The 27,900-nt window shown below is 35.9% G+C and overlaps 2 protein-coding genes and 1 non-coding gene across 6 annotated transcripts in view; 2 read left to right on the top strand and 1 right to left on the bottom strand.

Moving 5' to 3' along the window:
* Positions 1-882: 882 nt before the first annotated feature.
* On the top strand, positions 883-4,360 carry LOC106721201 (zinc finger protein 2 homolog). The gene is made up of 3 exons (XM_014516094.2): positions 883-977; positions 1,087-1,239; positions 2,375-4,360. Exons 2-3 carry the CDS (start codon positions 1,126-1,128, stop codon positions 4,358-4,360), a joined length of 2,100 nt encoding a protein of 699 aa, XP_014371580.2. The 5' UTR covers positions 883-977; positions 1,087-1,125.
* A 1,446-nt stretch (positions 4,361-5,806) lies between these two features.
* On the bottom strand, positions 5,807-5,968 carry LOC123722524. The gene has a single exon (XR_006756505.1). It is a non-coding gene; the product is annotated as a U1 spliceosomal RNA (small nuclear RNA).
* Positions 5,969-13,838: 7,870 nt separating this feature from the next.
* The window catches only part of LOC106721221 (nucleolar protein 4), a 126,449-nt gene continuing 112,387 nt past the window's right edge, over positions 13,839-27,900 (top strand). For all 4 annotated transcript variants that reach the window (XM_045684421.1, XM_045684422.1, XM_045684420.1 and 1 more), the window contains exons 1-2: positions 13,839-13,922; positions 14,318-14,936. In XM_045684421.1, coding sequence (XP_045540377.1) covers positions 14,421-14,936 — 516 coding nt within the window. In that variant the 5' untranslated portion in view covers positions 13,839-13,922; positions 14,318-14,420. The remainder of the gene's footprint in view (positions 13,923-14,317; positions 14,937-27,900) is intronic.

Here is a 27,900-nt window from a genome sequence, read left to right as displayed (position 1 = left end):
AGCCTCATAACGAAGGCTGTTGCGCCGCCATAATGGCCCCACTACGATATAATGGCAAACATTGCCGCTAAATGCTCTATATTTTGCCATAATCGAGTTTTGTACACAGTTCTCTTACATATTGGAACACATTTTCTGTTACTATTTGTACAAAAATATTTGTCTCTGATCTCACGTGTTTCGAGAAAATTTTGAACCAAATCATAAATATATGTACACTGGATGGAGTGTGTCAATACGAGTTTAACGTTTAATCTTAAGACGATTTTAGACATGTTATTACGTGTGCGTGATGCACCGGTGTAATGAAATATGTTCTAAAATTCAACAATTGTAACATAAACGAAGAATTATGAATAAAATATTTGTTAAAATAATTATTACATTAATCTAAAACATATTAAAACCCAAAACGATTTACCTAAAATAACAACACAGACAACTTGCTACAAGTCGCCAGAGACCTTCTAACACGCCTCACTTTTGTGTTCCAAACACTCCATCTACAGGTATATTATATATCTATGTGGCATTTGAATTTGTGGATAAAGATATGTACTAAGGCTTAAAAGAGGGCGCTGTTAGCTTTTTAACATTAGAATGGGCGACTTAAAAAAATAAAAGTCAAATCGAATAGTAATATCGATTTAGCTATATTTTGTTTTAGTAATGATATCGATTTTCCAAATGTTTGGTTTTTATCGACTACAATAATCAATACATAAAACCTTGGTCTTGAAAATGACATCTGCTATTAATAAATTTCTTATAAAATAAGGATGAAAAAACATACATAAAACGGAATTTAATTTCCGATTATTCAGAGCTGCCATAATGACAACACAAGCATGACAATGTCAAGTCAACTGTCATCCCGCCAAATAGCACTTCCGTTTTGTTGCAACGCGTGCCGTGGCGCCATTTGCTTCTCTCTGTCTCTTGTCTATAATTTGGAATAGATCGTCTTTATGGCCAAGGTCCGTAGATAATTTTTCTCTTTGGATACCCACTTTATTGTACTCTCTGATTACTTACAAACAACTGTCAAAACAATGTGTACAACTAAACAATTATTGCATATTTCAGGTTTATTAGATTGGTTAATTATGTTTAAAGTGATATGAGATGGAGGCTTGGGCGAATTTGTGTCGTTGCTGCCTATCTCCCGATTCCGGTGTACCACTGTTAGACTCCGCTCAAAACGTTAATAGCAAGTTTCAAGAAGTCACAACCCTAGAGGTAAGCAATTTTCATATTTTATTTGTATACCGATTTCAAGTATCTGTAAAGATAAAATGTCTAGCACATTTCTAGAGCATACTTTTAATTCATTCAGATACAAACAGAACTATTTCTCTGATATATATTTTAAAGGTGTTATTTTAATTAAAATGGATCTTTCTTATTTACAATTCTCATATAAATATTCCACACAATTTTACATACAAATTCCTACACAGACAACATAAAATGTTGGATTTTAGTGTTTGTGTCTGTATTTTTTATTGAATGTGGATGACTACAAAGGTAGAGGTAGACCAAAACAGTATGGATGGATTGTTTGATAGAGGATAAGCATAAGAAGGGGGTGGATTCAGATATGACGGATGATTAAGATGTGTGGAGGAGAAGTACATACTTTGCCAACCCTAAATTGGGACAACGCTGGGTTGATGATGTTGGTTTTTAGTGTTTCCTCAGTAAAATGTGGTGTAAAACATTTTAACCAAAAATGTGATAACTTAAATTGCATTGTAATTGTTGATATTTGTTACAAAACATTTGTTTTACTTTTTTATATCCTTTCACATCACTAAATCTTATTAAATTGCAATTAATTATTTTATTACTTATAGGTATTTTCAACATTTTAGTGTAAAATAATTTAGGTTAGCTATACTTACATTGCATATTAGTTGTTATCAATATGAAATAATATTACTAGATATAAAATTCTCGTGTCACAATGTTTGTTCCCGTACTCCTCCGAAACGGCTTGACAGATTCTTATGAAATTTTGTGAGCATATTCAGTAGGTCTGAGAATTGGCCAACATCTATTTTTCATACCCCTATTAAGTTTTTTTCAACTGCGCGCGGATGGAGTCGCGGGCGACAGCTAGTATTACTAGATAATACTATACCTAAATAATATTAGTAAATGTAAGAATGTGTAAAAACCGAGAGAGCTGTGTCAGTACTGCACTATATGGAAGTTTGTGCTCTCTGCCTACCCCATTGGGTTATAGACGTGAATTATGTTGTTATTGTTCAATAATTATTGTCTATCTAATCTATTTAAAATTAAAACCTTTAAATTAATTATGAACACATTGTTTTTTTTTTATTAATTGGTATTTTTCAATCAATTTCAGGTTAAAGAAGACGATGGATTGCCACAGAAGCTCTGTGAGGATTGCTACTCCATTTTAAACTCTGCATATCATTTCCGTAAACAATGTTTGAAAATGGATAAAGAGTTACGATATCAACTGGACTTGCTGAAGGAGGCAGAGGAAGAACAAACAACAAGTCATAAGAAACATAAGAAGAAGAAAGGTGCAGTTGATGTTGATAATGAAACTATGAAACAGCTAGAGGGTATAATCAAATCTGAACCCATTGACGTTGATGATGATGATGATTATTATTATGTACTAGTAATTGATGATGAAAAGAAAAAAGCTATTGAAAATCAAGAATTAGCAGAAAGTAATATTAAAATAGAAGAAATAAACGAACCAGAAAATGAAGAGGTAAATGAAGAGGAACAACAAAATGAAAATCAAGATACACATTTCGAAGATTCCATCGATTCTTTTTTGCTAACTAACTCCAAAGTATCTGACAGAGTTCCTGCAACGATATTAGAGAATGAAGAAAGTCAGGATAATGATAATAACTTTGAAGATATGCACGTTGATGAAACTGAAAATGAAAATCAATTACTACCTCATTTAATACAAACACAGTCTCAAGATGCAATTGAAATGGAAAATAATTCTAATGAAATACAAAACATGGGACAAATATCAAAGAATTCCAATTTAATTAAAATATTAACCAGTTCGGGTAACGAAAGGACTTTGATGGTTAAAAAGGAACATGTCAAATATTTATCTGGACAACAGTACATTTCAATTGAAGATGATGAAGGTGTAACAACACAGGAGGAGGTGATATTATGCGAGGGTGATGATTCCTCACAGTTCCAAATATTGAAATGTGATGGTTCCGAATTGGTGATAGAATATGCTGATGACAGCGAGATAACAACGGTGATGCAACAAGAAGATGGTACATTTGTATGTGATTGCGGTGAACAATTACAGAACCTGGATGAATATGAACAACATCAGCACCAACATAATCCAGCCGGTGAACATTTATGCAATTTATGCGGCAAAGGATTTGAAACATCAGAGATATTGATAGGTCATATGTTGTTACATAACGTTACAGGACCAGTAGTTACTTGTCCTTTTTGTAAACAATTAATTAGAAGGAATTCATTAACTCAACATATTAAATATGTTCACAATAATAAACCTCGTTGCAATGTTTGCTTCAAAACATTTGCTAACCAACATAATCTGAAACGTCACATGATGATACATAATGATATAAGGGAATTTGAATGTGATATCTGTTTAAAAAGATTCCACCAAAAGATAACAATGCAAACGCATCGTTTAAATCATTTGAATGCATTTTCATGTAACCAATGCGATATGACATTTAAAACTAAAGAAGCATTAACAACACATCGTGATTTCGATGAATGCAGTAAAAGTAAAGTGATAAAAGCCAAAGAGGAATTAATGAAGACGGTTAAACAGGAAATCACAACGAATCTAGGCAAAGTTCTAGGTTATGCTTGTTCGTTGTGTAAGAAAATGTTCTCATTAGAGTCCGCATTAGAACAACATATTGAAAGTACTCATATAGTTGAGAGTGAGTTCTCCGATACTCAGAAAATTATGAGAAATAGAAATATTAAAAGATTTGAATGTCATATCTGCGGTAAAAGTTGTGCCAGTCAAGCGATGCTGACTATGCATGAACGTGTACATACAAATGAAAGACCGTTCCCTTGTCAATTATGTCCTTTAAGGTTTAAAACTAAAACACATCTCCGGACTCATCAATTGACTCATACGAGAGAGAAGAAGTTTGGATGTTCTGTTTGTATGAAATTCTTTGCGTTGAAAGGTAATTTAGTTGTACATTTACGTACACATACAGGTGAGAGACCGTATGTTTGCTCGATATGTGGTGAAGGATTTATAGATTCAAAATATCTTAAAAAACATAAACTCAAGAAACATACGATTGAAAATGTGTCATATAATAAATATTAATTTTAATATTGGTGTCATAGTTGATGTTTTTAATAAACTTACAATAATATAAATTAAATTCTGTATGTTTGTTTCAATTAATTAAATTTAATAATAAAAAAATAAAAACTAAAGTATTTAAGGTAATGAAAGTACCCAAAGTTATATAAATACTAGCTGCAGTTATCTTTACTAATATTATAAATGTGTAAATTTAGATGGATGTTTGTTTGAAGATATCTCCGGAAAGGCTGAACAAATCTTGATTAAATTTAGCACAGATGTAGAATATAGTCTTTAATGACAAGTTTTTTTTATAATTCCGCACAGACGGAATCGCAGGAGACAGCTAGTATTTTTATAATTATAACACTAACAATATAGTAGGTAATTTTAATATTGTCTTCAATATTTATAATATTGTAAAGCAAGTGTTAGTTAAATAGTTATTTTTAGGTGATAGGAACATATAATTCAATAGGCTTAGATTTAAATTTAAAATGACTGTTGTGTGTTTTAAATTTATATATTATGGTTCTCAATTTTACAGTAGATATGTGTCGATTTGTCTAAATTCCTTTTGGATTAATTTATTTATAAATGTACATATTAAGAAAAAATTTGTTACATAGTAGAATAATTCAGAAAATTGAATAGTAAAAATTTTTTTTCCATAATAATAGTGTATTAGACCTAAAATGTATAAACAAACTTAATACTTTTAATAAATATGAATCCATATAATAATAAATTCATTATGCAATGAATCTAAAGCAAATAACAAGTGGATATTTAAAAAATTAAAAATTATTACATGTATTTAGCGTTGCTAAGCGTCCTGTTAAAGCCGGACATAGGTAGGCTTTTTGATTGCGTGTCCGGCAAAGTAAACGGTTGCCCGGCTTTTGTTAGGCTTTTTACATTTCCAAAACGAGAGTACCTATTAATACTGAGTCAAAATTCTAAATAATATAAAGTGACCTTTCTACCCAAATGTCCGGCCAAACTGGCTGGTCTGTCCGGCTAGGTTTGGCGACCTGGCAACCCTACATGTACTTATATTTTTCCTTCTATAAAAGAACATGTTTGTATTTTATTGCATAAAAACTAAGATTTATTTAAAAATTATTTCTTTATCACATGTGCGTGTATGAAATATGTTTGTAAAAAATTAGTATAACTTGTATGTTGGTCCTAATTACATATCGGTGTGTTGCATATTTTTATGTTTCAATTTTAATTATATTAGTGTATGAAAAATTTAATATTAATAAATTACATACAGTAAATATAGTGTTATTATTGCATCACCCCTAAAAATAGTATTAAGGAAGAGAAATTTTATCTAGTTTTTATAACTTTGACTTGTGTTAACTTTCCATATTGCCATAGCAAAGAATTAGCCACAGGACATCTATGCCTAGTCGCATAGACCTGAACAATGGATTAAACCTGGATTTAATAATGGGGGGACGGCGCGTACGCAGTCCCCACTACCAAAAATTACGCGTCCGAGTTATCCGCATTAGGGATAATCGCAGGGGTCAACCCAACCGCAGTGCAATGGAGGGGCCTCGCCCTGGGGGAACCGCCTTCGTGATCACGGTAGCCCCTACGCCAGGTAAGTATGATTTCTAAACCGCGGCCCGCCCTGGTCATTCCCAGTGAAAGATTTTCAACACCGCGTTTTATATAAAAAAAGAATTGTACAGCGACATCTACATCTCTCGTTCACAAACACTGAAAATGGAAAACAAAAAGCTGGCACTGTTGATGTTACAGGCATCCCAACTATTTTCTAGGTAAAGTTAATGAGACGATTTGTATTGAATTTGTTTATTAATTAAAAACTTTAAACCTATTGAGAATTTCCAGATTAGATACCCACATGTTTTAGGTCAGTTTGAGATCGTTGTCAGAGTAAATGTAATTTAAATTAATCTCTTGAGTATTTTATTGTTTTTTTATATTTATTATTGTGTTTTCAGTCTCGTAAATCGCTTCACAAATGCTCGTGAGACTCCCATTCCCTTAGTTATAAAGTACGGAATATCTGAAAGCGCCATCTATATATATGTATGTGCGTTACTTAGGAGTCTCACGTGTTTTTATTTTGAATGAAACATAAACAATTATGATTACTTTCTTATAAAATTAAAATATCCTTTTCACTATTATCGAACTAAGGAATTCCTTTCTTTTTATAATTTAAATTTAAGTGTAAGGTAAGAATTTGGCAAAAACATGGTGATACTTTGAATAAATTTAACACGTCCAAGTTTTATTTAAACACTTGTATAATAGATGGCGTTAAGATATCGGAAAAGAATTTTATAAATTGTTAATTTATATTCAACTACTAGCTGTCGCCCGCGACTCCGTCCGCGCGCAGTTAAAAAATGGGGGGGGGTTATGAAAAATAGATGTTGGCCGATTCTCAGACCTACTGAATATGCTCACAAAATTTCATGAGAATCGGTCAAGCCGTTTCGGAGGAGTACGGAAACGAAAACTGTGACACGAGAATTTTATATTTTAGGTCCTTACATATGAAATTGGCGTTTTGTATGGGAGGAACAAAAAGTCGAATATTTTTTAATATAATATATTTAATTAATCAAAGTATGAATCATTATTTTCTATGCACTTTTGCCATCTCATAGGTAGTTCATTGATCCCTTTACTAAAAAAACCAGTCAGACGGGAATCAATAAAATCTTTGAAGGCGATTTGGACTGCCCCATCGGAGTTGAATTTTTTCCCTTGCAAGAAGTTATCCAAATTTCGAAAAAAATGGTAATCTGTTGGAGCAAGGTCCGGGGAGTACGGAGGATGTCTTAGACTTTCCAATTGAAGCTCTTCTAATTTAGTAGCCGTCTGTTGCGCAGTGTGTGGTCTAGCGTTGTCGTGAAGCAGCAGTGGCGTGGAGCGATTGACCAGCCTAGGTTGTTTAGCCGCTAGCTTTTCCATCATGGTTTGCAATTGCTGACAATAGACATCAGCCGTAATAGTCTGGCCAGATTTGAGAAATCTGTAATGAACAATACCGGCACTAGTCCACCAAAAGCTTACAAGTAACTTTTTTGGGGTTAATTTTCGCTTGGGGCAGGATTTGGCTGGCTGGCCAGGATCCAACCATTGCGCTGAGCGCTTCCGATTATCGTAAAGAACCCATTTTTCATCACAGGTAATGATTCGGTTTAAAATACCTTCATTATTGTGCCGGTTTAGTAATGTAACGCAACAGTCGACGCGCGTTTGCCGGTTTGCTTCAGTCAATTCGTGAGGTACCCACCTTTCAAGCTTTTTAATCTTCCCAATTTGCTTCAAGTGAATTAAAACAGTTTTATCACTAACATCGCAGCCTGCAGCTAACTCGGACGTGGTTTGCGACGGATCCGCTTCCACAATAGCCTTCAACTCTTCATTATCAACTTGAGTCTCAGGCCGTCCACGGGGCTTGTTCTGCAGATCAAAATTTCCAGAACGAAAACGTTGGAACCAAAAACGAACTGTGTTTTCTTTTGCAACACGACCGCCATACACATCATTCACCCTTCGAGTCGTTTCCGCAGCACTAGTGCCACGGCGGAACTCGTACTCGTAAATAATGCGATATTTTAAGTTTTCCATTTTGTAAAATGAGTGACGCAAACAGAAAAAACAGAAGAAAAAAAACAAACGAATGACGGTCATCGAACCACAAATACATGAGTCTATAGCTGTACAAATTTGAATTTGGAATTCCTTACCAAAGAGGAGAAATTCGTGATTAAAGTGGCCAGTACGAAAAACGCCAATTTCATATGTAAGGACCTAATATTATAGAGATAATTTTCTCTTACTTTAATTTTAAAGGTAATCAAGATAACATTTTATTTCTTTACTTTATTAGTCGGCGTTGTACAAATTTTGAGGTAAATTCGCTTTGCGATAAATTTAATAACTTTTTAATAGTGTTGCGACGTCATCGCAAATTGTTTTTTTTAATTCTATCCCGTTCCTTACGTAACAATAGTAACTCCAATACCGTTCAACGGATCTAGATGAAATTAGGAACATAGTTAGACAACTGTTTTTGTTCCACGCGGACAAAGTCGCGAACAACAGTTAGTAATACATAAGTTTGGTTTCGATACGGATAGCACGGCATAGCCAGCACTGCGGTAGTGCCGAAGTCTGATATGTGCGGTAGCGGTAGTGCGGTAGAGCTGTAGCTGTAGTGCAGGCTCCACACGCGACTCGGGCCGCGCCGCACCTCGCTGAATCATTGCCTAATGTACCTTACCCGTACGACACATCTTGATACTTTATATTATTATTTTAAATAAAACTATTAAATCTTTTTTGTGATAAATAAATATGTATTTTAGTCGTAAGCGAATAATCAATTAAACGATCATGTGAATAGTAGCTGTAATTTATTTTGATGACCTTTTTTATTTGGAACAAACAATAGAGATTTGTTCTAGAATTGTCAAGTAGAAGTTGTCAACAATAATTTTTGAAAACTCTGTGTGGAATGAGTCTTTTTGCATCGAAAATATTCATAGTATCAAGATATATTACGCGGTGTATAGTCGTAGTGAGCGGCGGCGCTCAGCGCTTTGTTCCGCGCCGGCCGCCGCGCCTCTGTGTTGCTCAGGGCTGACACTGCCTTCAAGTTTATTTTTGTGTTTCACTCATTATTATTTTTTTAGATTTGAAGCTGTTAACGTTGTGTTGTAAATTAACTGAGAACATTACACATATATATAACGATTTAAAATTAAAAATGAAAAAAACATGTTAAAAAATATTTTATTTTACCACAGTATACTGCAGAAGAAAGATAAAAAATAACGATTACAATTAAAACTATTTGACCCTAAAAAAATAAATTAAAAGACGTGTCCTTTTTATACATAAAGATTTTTATTTTTTATTAAAATATAAAATGTATCATACGACAAACTATAAAATGAATTCTTAATTATTGTTAATATTGACATTTGAAGATTTAAATGAAAAAAAAAAAAATATTAAAAACTGTGATATTTTCAACCCTAGGTCTGGAGCGAGGCGGGCCGATAACAATATAGCTGAGTGGTGTTGGCGTGCGCGGAGTGAGGCGGCGAGGCGGCGGGGCGGGGGCCAGCCGGCAGTCGACGCGCGCCTAATTTACTTGGCGTCTGCCGCACATCGCTCGCCGCCGCTGCCGCCCTGGTACACATGCCGCGAGATCGTTTGTTTACACTACACGGTTTTTTTTTAATTTAATGCAATTTTATCATTAACTGCCGTCGGGTTTCCACTTACGAAACACTTGTTTATAAACATATCGTCATCCCTCTCATTATCTTTGAAGAAAAACAAGACAACAATGTTTCATAGTCTGTACTTGTATATGTTTTGCGTAATTTTTACGTAGAATATATTCGTAAATTTGATTTGTATGGAAAAAATCTCGTAGCACTTTATTGTGGTCAAAGATTCTCAGTTAATTCAAAATATTTCTCTTGACATTTTGTCTTTGGGTCAAAAATATGGGTTTGACTCAGCATAGCTGCATCTTACATCCAATTTAAAATTTTCCGCATTCGGAACTTTACTAAAGAAATTTGCTGACACATTGCGTAATAGTAGAAAACTTTCAAAAAGTTGACTGGGAAAATTAGAACTTCACAATGGAAATGTGGTGGTTGTGTGGTTGGTTTTGAAAAATCTACTTAGATGAAGAAGAAAACATGTACAAAAATAGTATGCTAAAAAGTAAGAATTACGAACCTAAGTAGTTCTAATAAAATTACAAATCGAAAAATATGCATGTGCTTAACCAAAAAATCTAACATTGAAATAAAAAAGCATACGAGATGCTCTAGGAATTAACCTTAAAATATTTAACTTAAAATTCGTCTTATCATTTCAATTCTTTGAATTATTTGACAAATGTTCGCTTTTACATCCGCTTGTAGTTAACTCGTTCGACGAGATTTGATCTGAAATTATTTTAATTATTCGCTAATAATCACGCCGACTTTTATCTTATGACGAAATACAGCGAACATAATAATGAATATTCAAGTTATTTATGCTCTTTTACACAATCTTGGCACATTTCACTAACCAATATTTTTTTTACTTTACTAATGTTACATACAACCTTCGTAAAACACATAAAAAAAATTTCAACATGTCCCTTGACTTTGACACTTACATAAATGTAACCGTGTACCAGAAAAGCAGCAGTGAAGTGTAGTAGGCGGTATGCGGCGACGCGTCATGCTCATGCGATAAGATATTGTACACTCAACGTCATAAGGTGAATCAGATTTTTTTGTCGATTTGAAATAGTTTAAATTCCCCTTCATTGGAAAAGCGACTTTGGAGACCTCGCAATAAGTGCGATACTACGCTAATAAGTACAATAAGAAAACTAGGCATTTTTGAGTTTTGAGTTTCTTTGATAGTTACTCCATTTGTTTTTACTATTCTTTGTCACATTATGAATATGCTGCTGACTGTACATACATTGGCGAGAATCTTCATATGGAGATTTCAATGGCGTCGCGGGGCAAATGGGGCGAGGGGGAGAGTGGTGTCATCGGGCGGACGTAAATATGACCCAAATAGTGATGGCCATTAACACCTCAGTGAAACTGGTTATAAATAACTGCTGGCGTTAACGATTTGAGTTATAGATTTAAAGCAAAAACAATATAGACTTGTACAACTACAATGTTCAATCTACAATGAAAGCTTCTGGGCATGTCTACAAAAAAATAACTCTCTAGCAAAGAACAGAACTTAAATAGAGTTCATTAAATGTCTGACCTCTGCAGATGGTCCGCATAATTGGAATAATCGATCATCCGACAGATGTGGAATGTAACTTCTAGAGACTTCCAATCGTTCTAACACTATCAATCTTAATTTAAGCTTTCTAATTGTTTTGAAAATCGTTTATACGTGCTTAGTGTAAATTATTATTATTTAATAATGATAAACAGCTGTTAATGCCCTGATGTTATACTAATTTAAAAAAAAAACTTGAGAGGTGTGTTGGGACACCCGGATGGAACGAAGTTCCTTTCTATTAATTAGTGAAGGAACCAATGTTTATTCTATGAATAAAAAACTTAAGTCTTTACAAGAAGTACATTTTATTTCTATGAATTTTCGTTATATATTGTCACGTCGTTGCCATGGTGAAGTAGACGTTAAAAGTGTCGTGACAACTTTTCGTAAGAATTTTTTCCGTCTAGCCCCCTTTCATAACGCGAGATAAGGAACTTCGTTCCAATATATAGAGATAATTTTGCTAAGGACGATTTAACAACGTAGATAGATTAAAATTTGAATTCATCATCGTAAGGCACAAGAAATCGCAGATATATTTTTTACATAACATTATTTGCATGTTCTTTGTAACTGTTTACATCCTTATGCAATGAATAAAGCGGACTTACTATTTATCTAATGATTTCTGTTACTCTAGTAACTAGAAAATCAAATGTTACATATTTTTGTTGTATTGCTGACATCCTAGTACATTCCAGAAATTGTTAAATCCGACCATGGTTGTTTCAAGAGTCCTTTACCCTACCATTTGACATTTTTTTCAGAACTGCATGGAAACTTTAATGATTGAATTTTATATTAAATTGCTTTATATAATTGATGTAGTGAACTTTCTCCGAAAAACTTAATTGAATAATTCTTTAAAATTTTAACTTTATAACCCAATTACGATTTTTTTTTAATAATTAAAACACTAATTACACTAGAAAAAAATACAAACTATAAGTTTGTAACTTATTATTTGATTAAAAATGTATAAAATTATTGAACTATTTATCAATAAAATAGAACGCCATCTGTTGACGTAGTCTCCTTATCACAAAAAATGTTTCTTACAAAGTAATTAAAGTTACTGCCTACCATTCATACAGCCCTGGTATATCGATGAAATAATGACGTAACGTAACGTTTGCGTTGTTTCGATTGTCAAATCATGTAAGTTGGCTCGGTGGTGGTCTTTTGTTTAATTTTGATTACTTAAATAAAATGAACTAAAATAAATGACAGTGGGATTAAAAAGAGAATGTATTTAGAAATTAAAGTATTTTTAAGATATCATTATCAAAAATGAATTAAATATGAAAAGAAGAAATACTTGAGAATAATGTTTTAAATTTGCACCTTAATTTTAGTTCCCGTAGAGAAAGCACAACAAACCAGACCGACTCTCTTATGCCATACATTCCATGTCAGCACTTCACGGCCTCCATTAGCGTTATGTGCGCCTAGTAACATGCGCACACTTCGCGCAAGCGTCCGCCCAACGCGCACCATTATGATGCGCGTGCGCGCGTCATGTCTCCAAGTTTATAACGCACTAACATTGTGATTTTATAACCGAATTTGAACTTTAACTGAAACTAATAAAGTCTCTTTTAAAACGGTCACTATGTAAACGCTGTACCAAAGTTTAACATGGAATGGATTCAATGTACAATATAATCTATACTTTATTGAAAGTTCGTTAAGTCTAATTTTGCTTAAATTTAATTTTGTTGACAGTACAAATACATGCACGGCACGGCGTTGGCGTTGTAAAAAGTATTGTGTGTTGGCGTACGTATACTTGTATTGTAATACGCGCAAAGTCGGAACTAGGACTGCTCTGTGGCTATTAGTGAAAATATCAAATAATCTGTCGGTCAGGTTCGATATATACGAGTATTTAACTTATTTTTTTACAGTGGCCAGTGTACATAAGTTAAGAAAGAAGTTAGCTCTTTTTTTTAGCTATACGAGTAGTCTTATAGAGCGAATTTTGTACGAGTTCGATTGTACATTTTATAATAATCTAAAGATGACGCTAATAGCATCTGATAAAGTTTCTTGTTGTTATTAAGTAAGATCTGAAGTGAAGTCTAAAATTATTATGACAACTTATTCCATAAGTAGTTAATTTTTTAAACATCTCATTTAGGTACCTTCTGCTTGAGTACACTATGATGTACATATTTGGATTTTTGTGTAAAACATTACTCTATGAATTATGACCCCTGTATTGAAAATTGTAATAGTACCATGTCAAACAGTACAAACAACTGCCATATAAAATAAATTGACGGTCAGTCATTTTAGTATAAACAAACGACAAAGAAAATATTTCCAACTATCTAAATTACAAAAGATAATGATAGTCAAAGAATACAGGTATTTCACATGCCAGAGTGTATGATTTCAAGTCGTGTAGAGTAACAAGCGCGAGAGTAGCAACCGCATAGGAATTTGATAACAATAGGTGCATTACGTCGAAGGACGTACGGGCCAGAGCGGGCCGGTATCGCCCCACGGGCCGCGGCGACGGCGATTGTTTTGCGGGCAATTAGCGTCCCCGCGTCGGGCCGCACGTGCCGAATGAGCCAACGCGAGCCAATGAGCCAGACGGAGCGGACGAATGAGCCAGCGATAGAGCCGAAGCGCGGCAGCCCGACAGTGTTTACCGCGCGCCGTACGCGACCGCTCGTGCCCCGTGGTGCTGCGCGTCAACTACGCGACGTTCACATTTCGTTCGCAAACTTGCTACCCGGTACTTTTTATTTACAAAACATTTCTTTTAAATTTTGTACAACATACTTATGGCTTATTTTAAATATAAAAACTTTTAAAAGTTTTTATAACTATTTTTAATTTATGCAATTAATAGAACTATAAAAAAATATTATATAAATAACTGTAACTTTAACAAATTTTTTTTTTCTTTGTAAAATGTTTTAATACAATAATGTCTTATGAGTTATTAGTCCTATCGTTCTTAAGCCCAAAAAACTTTTCTCTGTAGTCGTCTCGGTCGACGAGAACTTACCAGTCAAAAGTTACCAAAAACTTTTACGCCATTATCTACGTACGAACTTCTGAATCCGAACTTAACTTCTCCCTAAAAAGTATCCGCAGGCAATGTTCTATTTTATTTGTGTATTACAGGACTACACATGGATTTAAAGTGTACCAGTGTAAACAGTTTAAAAACCTATCGTTTCTGTTATCACGAAATGTGGTTGTAACTAATTCTTGTGATAAACTTAATATGGCTGCAGCCATGATAAGCGACCGAGGTCTACGTAAAAAACTAACCCAAGAGGCGATACCTGAGAAAACACCACGGAAACCATCAAAAAGGAAATCGACACCGAGCAGTTCTAAAGACAAGAAAAACGAACAGAACAACAACAAACGTCCTAAAATACAAACAGGGGACCCTAAATTGGATTTATTCTCCACATACCAGCCATGGGTGATACAAACATACGGAGATTTGGCTAAAACTAAGACAATAACGTTGAAAAAGTATGCAAGAATCTTGCGTACTCTTCGTGGGGAGGAATGTAACAGTTCTGACAGTTCAAAATTCCGTTTCTGGGTGAAGGCGAAGGGTTTCTATGTTGGTAAACCTCCGGGGTACGAGGCAAAGCCGGCGGACGGCATTGTCTGCCGGTACAGCGTGGCTGATGCTGAAGGTTGTGCGAGGACGCCGGACGGCTTGGAGATATACAGCGGTTCTCAAAATGATCCTCCTCTCTATATTCCTACGCCGCCGCTAAAGGTGAGCTCCATTTTCAGTCAGTTAATGGTTATTAAGGACGTCCCTTAGCGTAGCTTTAGTAAGAAAAATATAGTCTAAAGAACGCCCTTACTATTATAAATCTTAGCTCTTAATTCTCGATCGATATTGTCTATTGCAATACTTTTTTTTCAGCAATTTTGGTGTAATGTTCTCTACAAAGGGTCTTATTACAATGAATCTTATCTTATGGTTTCTTACAGTTATAGCACAAAGACTGATGAAGGAATGCTTGTAGTAATTTTTATCAACAATTTTAAACGGCTCGAATATGACAGTATGTTCTAGTGGGGACTGTAAATTGCTGAAGAGCATCGATGGCGCAGTAGCGCTTGGACTGGACCGAATTCACGTCCAGCTTCGATCCCCGTAATGTACCAATATGTTATTCGAGTTTCTAATTTCATACATACATATATAAGACGTTTTTACTATAAAGGAAAACATCATACAACCTCACAACTGGGACAGCGTGGTTGACTATAGCCTAGTCACCTCTAAATTAGGTAGTCTCCGATCCTTCGGGGAAACACATGAGCGGCGACTACTGCAGACCGTGTATGACTGGCCTTGTAAAGTTGTAAATACAGATACGAAATATAGAAATAAGTAATATTTTACAAAATATGTCCCTTGCAACGCCTGAACAGGTCGCAACAACATAACTCAATCCATCCAACGAACAGAGTTACATCTCTTGTGAGATCTATAAGTGATAGAGGCAGGTAATTGCGATGCTCGCATTTTTAGCTGGTTCTAGATTACGTCAAGGATCCCACCGAAATTAAATTTTAATTTTCATCAGAATAGGGATATATATCTATTTTTATTGAATTCTTTCAACTTTCATTTGAATAATATACTAAATGAAAACACAGTCACGTATTAATCTGTTGGTGCCAGCGACTAGTTTCGAATCCATCGGTTCTTCAGTGTGAATGGGTTTAGGATTATTTCGCGGTTATTATCCGTCTCTTAGCTGACATACGGTCGACCGTCGCTACGGACACCGTATGCTTAAGTGTAAAAAAGTGTAGCCTTTGTTATTTACTTTATAATGTGTCTCTATCTCTCTCTGTTAAATCATTGAAAACGACCTAATAATTCTTTTAATTATTTTATATGAAACATGTATAAAAATTATTCGATCTATCTAAAAATTAAATCTTAATTTTTCAATTGCTATCGCTCGATTGCAAATCTTTAGAACGCAGATAAGGAGGATAAGGAAAAAATGTTTCGAGATAGTAGTTTTTAAGAGTTTTTAATGTACAACACGTAGTTAAGTTAAACTTGACTACTTATTTTTTTTCTATTAAAATTAATAATAATAATAAATCATTATTTTAATAGCAAATAATTGACAACCCTAGGTAGCCGCTAGCGGGCCGCTGCGCCGGCTCATTTATTATTAGCTGCGCCGCGCCTCATGTTTATTAAAGAGACTTCGAGCCTCGCTCAGTTTGTGAAGCACTGAGGCGCTGAGCCGCCGAGGCGCTGAGGCTCTGAGGCACAGTCCGTGCGCTTTGGTTAATATTAATTTAACCACTGGACTACTGCCTTAATATCTGATATTTGTATCCGAAAATCTGTGGTTATTTTGATAATTAATGTCTAGATGTATATGGCCACTTTTTAACAGAGTTAGTTGATATAAGGATTTTAAAATGCGTGCTTGTTTTAATTTTTTGTTTGTGATTTGAAATTACACAATTTACTTAATCAATATACTAATATTATAAATAGGAAAGATTTGATTGTTTTTTTTATTTATATTAAATAGGCTCCGAAACTACTGAACCGATTTAAAAAACAATTTCACTGTTGGGAAGCTACACTTGAACTACAAGAATTGTGTAGCTTGTACCCCTTGTAAAAAATCTAGGAATTAATAAAGCCTATGTAGGGTAGCCTAGCCTAGCCTTGGAATTAAAAAAAACTAGGAATTAATGTAGATTAATTCCTAGTTTTTTTTTAATTCCACGCGGACGAAGACGCCGGCAACTGCTAGTATAATTATAGGTTGTGATATGAATACCTCATTTAATAAGAATAGTTAAGGATTATATTAGTTAAAAAAATCATCTAATAGTCAAAAAATTTGATTTTCTCTACGTTTAAAAACCTCTGTACAAAGCCCTTGTCCCAAAGCGACACTCGTTTGATTCACAAGAATATAAAGGGACCGATTTTTAGCGAATATCTTCCACAATACTCTACAGAGTTTCGTGTGAAAAATAACAAACGCAAACGCCATTTTATATTCGTGTTGTGCGGTACAACAATGGCGAACGCCGATACGTGATACGACAGCCGACCTCCTGTCACGTATGCTGCCCTGGTCACTGCTATCGAATATATCGATTTCCGATTCGATTTTTACGAGTTTTTTTTATCGATATGCCCAACCTTTATTTTATTTATTTTTTATTTTTTTTTTTTTTATTTATTTTTTATACACATGTGAAAATAAAGAGAGAGAGAGTAGGCGTAAACAAACTATATTATGTTAGTTCACCAGCGCTACTTTGTCAAAGATAGTGTTACATGGTGATGAGGTGATTTCTTCGACAGCAAAAAAATTAAAAAAATCTCTTTTTGATGATGAAAAACTTACAATGACAAGACTTTTTATTAATAAAAAATGAATAATACCGACAAAGAAGTAAAAACAAAAAACATATGTGCAAAAAAGGTTGCGTGATGTGCACTGGCCACTCAACCCCGAGGCCGGTGTTGTCGCAAGGTCCTTGTCGTGTTGTAGCTGTGTCATCTTATCTTTTATGTAATTTCCTATATATGAATGGCTATGTACCTAGATTTTACTTATGTGACAAAACTAAAAGCGATAGCAGCGCCTCTTACCGACGCAGATAAGCTTGTTGCACTGTCGGTCTAAATTCTGATGTAGCTGACAGTTAAGTAAATAGCTTAACAATTTATCCTTCAAATTATAATTTTTTCATTCGCACCTAGAGTCATTAAGTCACTGCTAATCTCCCCTTAATGTAGATTAAGTAAAAAATAACATCGAGAGACTTTTCAAACCTTTTCCAGTGGGGAATGCTTTATGCATACGCCGCGCCCCGGGGGGGGGGTTGGTGATGTGGGATTCTCTTCCTGATGAGAAGCATACCCACTAAACCCCACTGTTCCAATGGCACGCTTGCGCTTTCACGACGTCGACTGAGATTTTTCAAACTTGAATAAAAGGTCTCCAAGTGCGAAAGTAACTACTAAGTACAGCTGTCTTTTACGTACTTCCGTGATGATCACTCGCTGCACCCATTGAAAAACGCGCTAAGAACTAGAGAGCGCAAGGCGCGGTGCGGTGCGGGCATCGCATAAGTAGAACACGCACAATACAACAGACCAACTGTATAAAATGAACACGAGCTTTTTACCTGTACGAAACACGTTTGAGTCCCTTTCTTGCGTTGAAGATTTAATTAAAAGAAATAAAACTGCTGTACTCAGAGTCAAATGACTAAAGAAAGTCCTTAATATAGATTGATATGAAATCTAAGACGCACTATGTATCTATATTGATACTGTAAAGAGCAAAGATTTGATTGTTTATCTGCATTAAATTGGCTCCGAACTACTGAACCGATTTGAAAAATTATTTCACTGTTGGGAAGTTACACTATTCCTAGTGACATAGGCTTTACTTATTATTAGACTAGCTGCTGGCGACACCATCCGGGTGGAATTAAAAAAATTACTAAGTAGCCTATGTGTTTTTCCAGACTATGTTCTACATCTGTGCCAAATTTCGACAAGATCCGTTGAGCCGTTCTGAAGATACATCCATCCATCTAAACTTACGCATTTATAATATTAGTAAATAAACCTTATAATAGAATCGAATTTAAGTAGTCGCTGTCACTGAACAATCGTGATAGCCGCCCATTTATAAAGACTACTCTCAAAAGTAACACTCGTTCAGCGTAGCCTATTTGCAGATAATCTGAGAAGCTGACTCCGAAGAGCGGGCGTAAGATATTGAACCGAGTGAGGAATCGAGAAGCTGTTGAGCAATTAAATTAAGCGTCATATCTCGCCCGGAGGGGGCGCTAGCGTGCTCGCATCGCAACAACATATAGTCGCACATATATACATAGTATGTTGGATTGAAATATATGTCAACATGACCGAATTATTACATCTTAATATACACCCAAAAATCGGCGATGTACACATAAGTATGTTAGCGTTCTATTTTGTATACACAATTACACATATACACAATTATGAAGTTAATTCACATAACAATATAATCCGTAAAGATTTAGTCATAGAGATGTATTGACATCAACCCCACCTTATACCTTCGCGGGGTTGGTACAGTACGTACTACTCTTCTATATATCTCTATCAGTCGTCATATATGAATTCTTATGCATATACTCTTTTTCACAATCCATCCATACTTTCTTTGGTCTTCTTTAACCTTTGTAGCCATCCACATTCAACAGTGTCACTTTCAAAACAAGTGTATTGTCATATAATCTTTCGTACAGATTAAGGCATAAAATTGCAAATTGTTATCAACACAGACCATGTCAAAGAAGACTCTAATAAGGTTTTCAAATAGTATTTTTGAAATGTACCTTTATTAAAAAAATTATAAAATCAATTCATTTAAAATATAAAACGTCTAAATTCCAAACGAGTCGAATCCAAACGCGGCATTAATTAAACGATTGAAGGAACCCGACCACCTCTAAACAGTGGGTAAACCCGCAAAGTCTCGATTCCCAGCCGGCGAAACTCTGGCTGCAGTCCGGCCATTGTAAAAATGACGTCATAAATCGGTCCCGGGCCTCCCAGTCGCTCCCGACGACTCGCAAACGCGACCCCTCGTAAATTTCACAGGAAAAAGGATGTACCAATATACTATATCGATATATAATTATCAAGAGATTGTGAACAGTTAAATTCTTAATTAATCATTTGTTTAATGTTGTTATTAGCAATTTATGAATTAGTTAGGTTTAATTATATTTGGTTAGTTAGTAAGTTTTAATTATACAAATTTAAATCCTTAAAAAGTTTTTATTGTGATTTTTTTCTTCTTTTAACAATTCATAAACACAGATTAACAGAATTTAAGTCAAACTTAAGCTATAAAATTTGAATTGAATATCGATATTTTCGTATCGCACCAACCCTAGCCATAAATAACGTGGTATGGCGGGAAATGTCTGCGGGCGCGGGCTGGCGGGCGAGCACCGGGCGTGCGGGGGGCGTGCGGGGGGCGGGGGGCACGGCGGGCGCGTCACAAAGGCGCGGCTAAAAAATATGGATGAGCCGGGACGACGTGTGACGTGACTACAGATGGCGTGGTCGTGTGCCCGACGTCGGGCACGATAGGGTTGTACCATAAGTAGACGTGATAGCCTTATTATACGAGTACTTCGATACTTAATATCTGAACCGTATCCGTTGCTAATCACAACACTGAAATTATCATAACGAGAAGTCAAAAAACATCTTGACTAATGCCCGAATACTGAAACGTCACTTAAATATGTAAGAGCGTCTTAAATTATAAGACCACGCTTAAACTCCAATATGGAATTTTCGTAAGTCAGTTAAAGACGCATCTCAACTTTGATGCCACTCAAGTCGTACCATGCTTAAAGGCCACTCAATATCACATTTCTTATACTGGATCGTCACTCAACGACATTTTGCTGTCAAAAGAACTGTCATGTCGACTTAAGTACGCCAACAATTTAAGAGTGGTCGCGGGCTATCTTAAAAGTTAAAATCTAAGGTGTTAACATGTCTGCTTCATCATAATCATCGCATTCGGACAAATAAAATTCTCATGTCACAATGTTCGTTCCCGTACTCCTCCGAAATGGCTTGACCGATTCTCATGAAATTTTGTGAGCGTATTCAGTAGGTCTGAGAATCGGCCAAAATCTATTATTCATACCCCTATAAAGTTTTTTTTAACTGCGCACGAACGGAGTCGCGGGCGACAGCTAGTATTTATATAAAAATGCCGACTGAACGAGAATATATCGAAATCGCAAATAGGTTTGTAGCGACATCTGTCTGCGCCCGCTTAAACTGCTTAAAAAGTGTCTTGATGATATTATGATTTATTAAAATTTTATTAATTTAAACTTGTCAAAACATAACGCCAGATGCTTTCCATTCTACAAAAGTATGGTCAATTTTTTTAATTTTTTTTATTTAAAAATACTTTAAACAGAAAGGATATTTTTTAACAACCTTCTTTGATTTTTGATTATTTAGTATTCTTATTTTAATTTTCTTTACTATTTGGGAATGAACACGTCTTACAACTATAGGTTGTCCAAGCCATGCTGCGTGAAACGGATACGTAAAGTGAATTTTAAGAAAACGTAATCGAGAACAAGTATTTTTTATACACTCTTTGACCGAAAACAAAGGATGTTGCCATGACGTAAAAATAATACGTCTACTTACGGAATCACGCGCTTACATGTCTTGATTTGCGTTTGTGTATACCACTTAAATTTTGACGTCTGTTAAATTGTAAGCAATGCTTACGAAAGGAGATATTTAAGTAACGTTTCAGTATTCGGGCATTAGTCAACTCAGTGAGTCTCACTCAACAACTTTGTTATTTTATTTTCAACATGAAATTGATGTTTGTGACTAGTTAAACTAAGAAGGTTGCAGCTGCGTTGCCTACCTTTTATGAGCAGGCAAGGGATTTTCCCAACGTATACATCTCCTCCTCTGCCAGATCAGTCAGTGGTAGACGCCAGCAACATCTGTTGCACGTATGGGCCGGATCGCCCGGTGTAATACCAAGTGGAAGCAATTCCGCGGTTCATCTGTTGAGTATGGTCCTTATAAGGAAAGGATGGGAAGTAGAAGTGGATTTGATGGAGGAAGTGACGCATAGGAAAGGTAACTCTTTCTGTGCGTTCCTCCTTTGTCAATTAAAGGTAGGCAACGCATCTGAAATTGCGAATGGGCATATCGCTTCGCCATTTCAGCGAATTCATGTGGCCGCTTGCTCGTTTGCCACCTTGTTGTAATATAAAAGAAATCCACTTAAATATATATTAAAACCTACGCGATTATATTAGACTAGTTTTTGCCCTCGACTTCGGAACCATTGTGGTGGTATCGAGTAAATATATAAATCAAAAGTATCCCACGGGAACCGTACACATTTCCGGGATTATAGGTAGACTATGTGTTCTTCCAGACTGTCTTCTACATCAATCAGCATCATCAAGATCCATTGAGTTGTTTTGGAGAATAGTCTGGACTACTAAACCCCGCGGTGTTCTTCGCCTGACCGGTGTGGTATCTACGTTAGTTTATCCACGGCCACCCGTTCTGGAGAAACCTTCTAACATTCGACGTTATGTACTTTACTAAATTTTTCATGTTAAACCAGAATGCTGATAAAACGCAAGTTCCTTCTCATGCTTCTGTTGAACTTTTTATGCAGTCTTAAGCAGTAACGCCCTTTTTAATTTGTAAGAAACAGCAAAGAAGTGGAATAAATTGCTTCAATGACTCAGGCAAATTCTTTCCCTTCGTACTTTCTTCAAAACAAGAATGAATAGGAGTTTGCTTTAGTTTTGCGTTTTGTATAATGTCTACAAGTTTACTGTAATGTATAAAACAAGACATGGATATTCTGTTATCTTTAATTATATTTATTGAATTAACTATTGAACTGAACGCCACGATATAAAAATTCATTTCTACATCTTAAGCAATGTTTTGCAAACTCATTCAAATAAAAACGCATAAAACGGAATAAAACAAAACTCAAATATAAATAATTAAATATAAATTTATGTAAATGTAATATTTTATTTGTATATCATTTAAAATTAAATAAATAAAAAAACTTGTCAACTTGGATATGGCTCGCACAGCGCCCTCTATGACATTTCAATTATCACTGCGCGATTGTTCGTAAACTTACTCTATATCTCGATCGGGAACTATTCTCCGTCCGGCCGGGAGAGATAAAGTGCGGTCGGGTAACCGCGGATAACCGACCCGGGTAGCGTCACGGATAATCGCCCCGGGTAACGCCACGGATAACCGGGCCGGTAACAAAAAGCCGCGCATTCGCATTGCGGGCGGCGAAGCTCGCACGCGGCGCACGAGATAAGTAATTCCGTGCCGCCGACAACAGCGAGCGTCAACAGGGTTGTCACTTCACTAGTAGATTATTTATTCGTATTTAATTTTCCGTTATTCTTCACTATTAATTAAGTTAAATTTAAAAGAGTTTGATTCAGTTGTCATAAAGTCATCAATCCTAGTATTCATTTTAACGAAATCGTATCGTGGGCAATAATGTATTTTCACGAATGTTCCTCACTTTCATAGTCCAAATCCACAGCCGTGATAGACTTCGGATCATTTTGAGATAAAGCTTTGGGAGAACATTTGCTTTTGAAAGCCCACATCAATTTTCATCTAGAAAATTATCCATCAAAACGTAACTTGACAGTACAGTTGGCAGCCCTACTCGCAACTGCGGCGGGCTGTAGTTGCTATCGGGGAGGTGTGAGGGGCCGGGGCCGGGAGGTGCCGGTGAGGGGCCGCGTGGGGCTGTGAGGGGCCGGGCGGTAAATGCCCGCGCGGCGACGGCGGGTAATTGGTTCGCGCCGGCCGGGCCCGAGGCGAGCGTAGTATCGCGCTTTAGCGACGGCGCCCTCCGGTGTCGAGTGGGTTGATACATGGCAGTGGAGTCGCATCGAATTTATTTTATATTTCTGTTTTATTTTTTTTCTGAAAAGTTTGATAATTTTGTGTTGCAAATTGCAAATATATTTAATGCAATGTTGTCACAATATACGACTTCCCTCTATGTAGGTTACTATAACCTTAAGACATTGGTCTAGTTATTGTTTCCTTGTCCTTATCTTTTTGTAGTGTCCGCACACTATATACTACTTCCATACATCTTTATTAAATTTTTTCTTCTGAAATATAAAAAATCTTAGTTATTTTTAACTAAAAACTATAATTTATAGAACTCAAACAAATTACTCAAGCTCTGAAAAACATTATAATAAATGCGATTTAGCGAGTTGTATAATGAAAATAACAAAATTCTTCTTTATAAAATTAGTTACCATCGCGACCATTCACTAAAAAACTTCACCACACCAAAATACTGGCCGCATACACCAAAGATCTGTCTACAATGAGAATAAAAAAAAGAAAAATCCAACAAAGAAATAAGAGTCGACTCCATGCATGGCTTGCAGTTTGTCACGCCGCCGCGAGTTATAGCTGTGCGATGCCACCGGCGCGCCACTTCACATCCGCCGCGCCGCCGCCGCGAGCCCGCTCGGGAATATATATACCTATACTTATGCTACCCTGGTACAATGCATACACGTTGCAGCTTTTTACGGACTTGGATTTACAAAAATATTTTTAAGCATTACACGAAAAAAGAGAAAGGAAGAAAAGGGTTTATGTACCCGCAAGAAACTTCTTGTAAGATGTACAAACAGTTCTGCATTACCATTTATACCCCTAAAAGCTAGGGGTCTCAAGTCATTTCGTTTCTTCTGCTTGCCAATTTTTTTTCGTGTCCATCGAGCTAACTATTAATTGACCTATAATTTTTTTGAGGTCTGAATTAACGCAACATTCCTTCTCTGTCTACTTGAAATTTCAAAGCTAGGTAACTTGAATAAATGATAAAAGGATATTCCGTATAACGTTTGTAGCAGGGTCACAGTACCATCTTGATATTGAGTGTAGAGTTTGTTACGAGGCAGGTATGTCGGCGCTCGGGTTTCGCTACTTTGTTTATCCCGAAACGGTGTGCGGCCCTGGCGAGTTTTTTTTTATAGCTTCAAACTTGTACATGATTGACGATTCCACAATTTAGGGACCGTATTTAGTACATATTGAACCTTTTTTGGTTCTGTTAAGGAAATGAAAAAAAAAAGAATTACTGCCGTTTTTGAAAATCGAAGACAAAATCTTTTCAAATTCGATCTTTTTTTTATATTTTGAGTTGTGATAAAAAAGTCTCGGTTAAAATTTAAAAAATCAAATCTTTGTAATTAACGCTTTGAAATTTCGAGAATCTAAAATAAAAATACAACAATCGCAATAATTTCTTATAGAAGGAAAACCAAAAGGGGTTATTTTTAAGTAAAACAAATTTTTAAAAATTGGCTGCAGTAGAATATTGCTATTAATATATATTTTGCCAGCTAGCTCCCCCCCCCCTACTATCAGCGATCTCGAAGTTGGGAATGTGCCACCGACTCATTATGCTTTATTTCGGGCGAGCCCTCTCATTATTTCTCATTAGGGTTGCCGCGTTGTAGTTTTACAAATAATTAAAAAAAAGGCATTTATTTATTCAACTCATGTAGGTTTTTGTTGATGATTTTTTTGTTCCGACTGACCAGAGGGGTATTATTTTTTCAAGAATATGCATATGAAATATTTTGAATTTAATGAATTTTACTGTATTGTGTTCCTTTATAATCTAGCCTATCGATTTTGACGCTGATGATGCTTCTAAATCTGCAAGTGACAACAAATAACGTATTCAGTCGAACCTGAATAAGCGAGAAATCTGTAGGAGTTTAAGCGAGAGTCACTGTCGGGTCCTGACTAACGACCTCCATAAGCGGGAAACTCGGGTTCGAGAAAACCTCTATAAGCGAGAAACATACGAGTATCTGTCCCTGGACTCTCGCTAATCAGGTTGACTGTACTAAGTTTGTTTGACGAAAACTCGTGTAGGTAGTCTTAATGTGTATACGGTGGGCGCTGGAGGGCGCGGGCTGGGCGCGGGACGGCGGCGGGGCGAGGCCGACACGCCGCGGTGTCGACGACTCACGACGTGTCACGGATACACGACCCCACTAGGGCTGCCACTAATGATGACGAATTTTTGGCAACATATCGATAAAATTTACTGAAACTGAAATTCAAAGAAGTGAAATCAAATTAAATTTACCTATAGTTACTTAATAAATTACTTATACCAATAGTCAATCCATACTTTTACATTTAACGTTTCATAAATCAAGTTTTAATTTATATATATATATATAGGTAAAAGAAAGTCGTGTTAGTTACACTATTTATAACTCAAGAACGGCTGAATCGATTTGACTGAAAATTGGTGGGCAGGTAGCTTAGAACCAGGAAAAGGACATAGGATAATTTTTTCCCCGTTTTCTATTTTTTATTCCGCGCGGACGGAGTCGCGGGTAAAAGCTAGTTTTTAATAAAAGATAGTTAATCGTTTTTGTATAAGACAGATGCGACAAGTCAAGGGTGGGTCAAGATGGCTTGTTAATGATTACCTTTTTTCGCTACCCCCATTTTTTTTACTACACATCTGGAATTCTGGAACGGTTTTTTATTAACAAAGAAAATCTTCAAACATTACAAATCACACCAAAAATCGAATTTATATTATAAGCATTCGCCAACAGTCTGAATAAGGGTAAGGACATCCGATCATGTGCCCTCGAGTTTAAACTCCCCATTGGACTAGTATTTGCTCTTTCTTGAACAATGGCCTAATTTTAGTCTTTTTTCCCTTCCCACCCTTTTCTTATAAGGACAGGATGGGAAGGGGAGGTGAATTTGATGGAGGAGGGGACGCATATTAAAGTGTTATATTCTGTTTATGTGTGTCTCCTCTTCCGTCGATTAAAGTTTCTTCGATAAAGCAACGCTTTTGCAATTTCAGCGAATTCGGGTGGTTGTAGCCACCTTATATTAAAAAAACAATATCCTAACCTAAGAAAGAATAATCTGCTAATATTTTTTAAGAAAAAAAAATCACTTGCTCCTATTATTTTGCAAAATATATCGATATTAAAGTAATATAGTAAGTGTCATCACTAGCAGCGCTACCCTCCGCAATCAGTCGGGGCGGCCTCTCAGCGCACGTTATCGTCTACATCGTAAAAACGCGACGCAAACGACGCCCGCCCGCTGACACACGCTTTGCTATTTTGTATTTTAATATTGGTGTCATAAACAGAAACTTTGTCCGTAATAATATGATCGGCCATAGCACCTGAAAATATTTCTCTGTATTATTTCAAAAACCTAGCGTAACTTTTTCTCAAAGGCTGTCAATCTGCAGATGCTCTAGTATTACGGATGTCCATAGACAGTGATGAACACTTTACTGATCCTCCCGCACTTCTGCCCTCTGTCCTATCAAATGAAATATATCACGGCAACCACGTGTTTCCAAATACAAAGTTAATAATCTCTGTGGTGCTATCGCGTTATCTGTCCAGAAAAACAGCAACAGTCTCGAAACCGAATGGCAAACAGGCTATTATGTTACAAAGTTATGTTGTGTTTGTGAATGTTTCCTTTTGGACATGGACAGTAAAACAAAAATTACGACACTAAAGACATCAGTAGTCATATTTTCAAAATTAACCCGTCCCAAAATTCTATATGCTATCTAAATAGCCATTTAACGAAGTTAGCAGCTATCGAAAATTATACATCGGGTATTTCATTTTGGTTTCTGCTCCTAAACAGTTGAAATTAAGCGCATTTGAATTTAGGTCACATGCACACCTGCTTTCTTTTGAAATGTTTTAGCACAACAGCAAAGCAACCCTCTGTATAGGAAAGCGACCTGTATACAGTTGGTGAAAGATACATCCAGTATACGGTTCATAAAAGTTACACTCAGTATACGTAGAAAGGCAGAATTCATAATAGCGACGCTTGCTCTTTGCGGAATCGTGCCGCACACGCATTTACCTATATTTGCGAAACGTGCTTTGTTCCCGGAAAGCGGGCTGCAGATGTGAGCTTCCATTCCACGTGGAAACGAAATTGGGAACTAGAAAGTTTTGTCGTTGAAACACAAATTTTGAGCTATAGTGTTCCAAATTGGAACATGTTCCAATATGATGGAGCAAGTTTATATTTAGCATAA

The sequence above is a fragment of the Papilio machaon genome, chromosome 26 (genome assembly GCF_912999745.1).
Source record: "Papilio machaon chromosome 26, ilPapMach1.1, whole genome shotgun sequence".
NCBI lineage: Eukaryota > Metazoa > Arthropoda > Insecta > Lepidoptera > Papilionidae > Papilio > Papilio machaon.
Note: the sequence above shows the minus strand (reverse complement) of the source record. Positions and strands in the feature narration are given on the sequence as shown.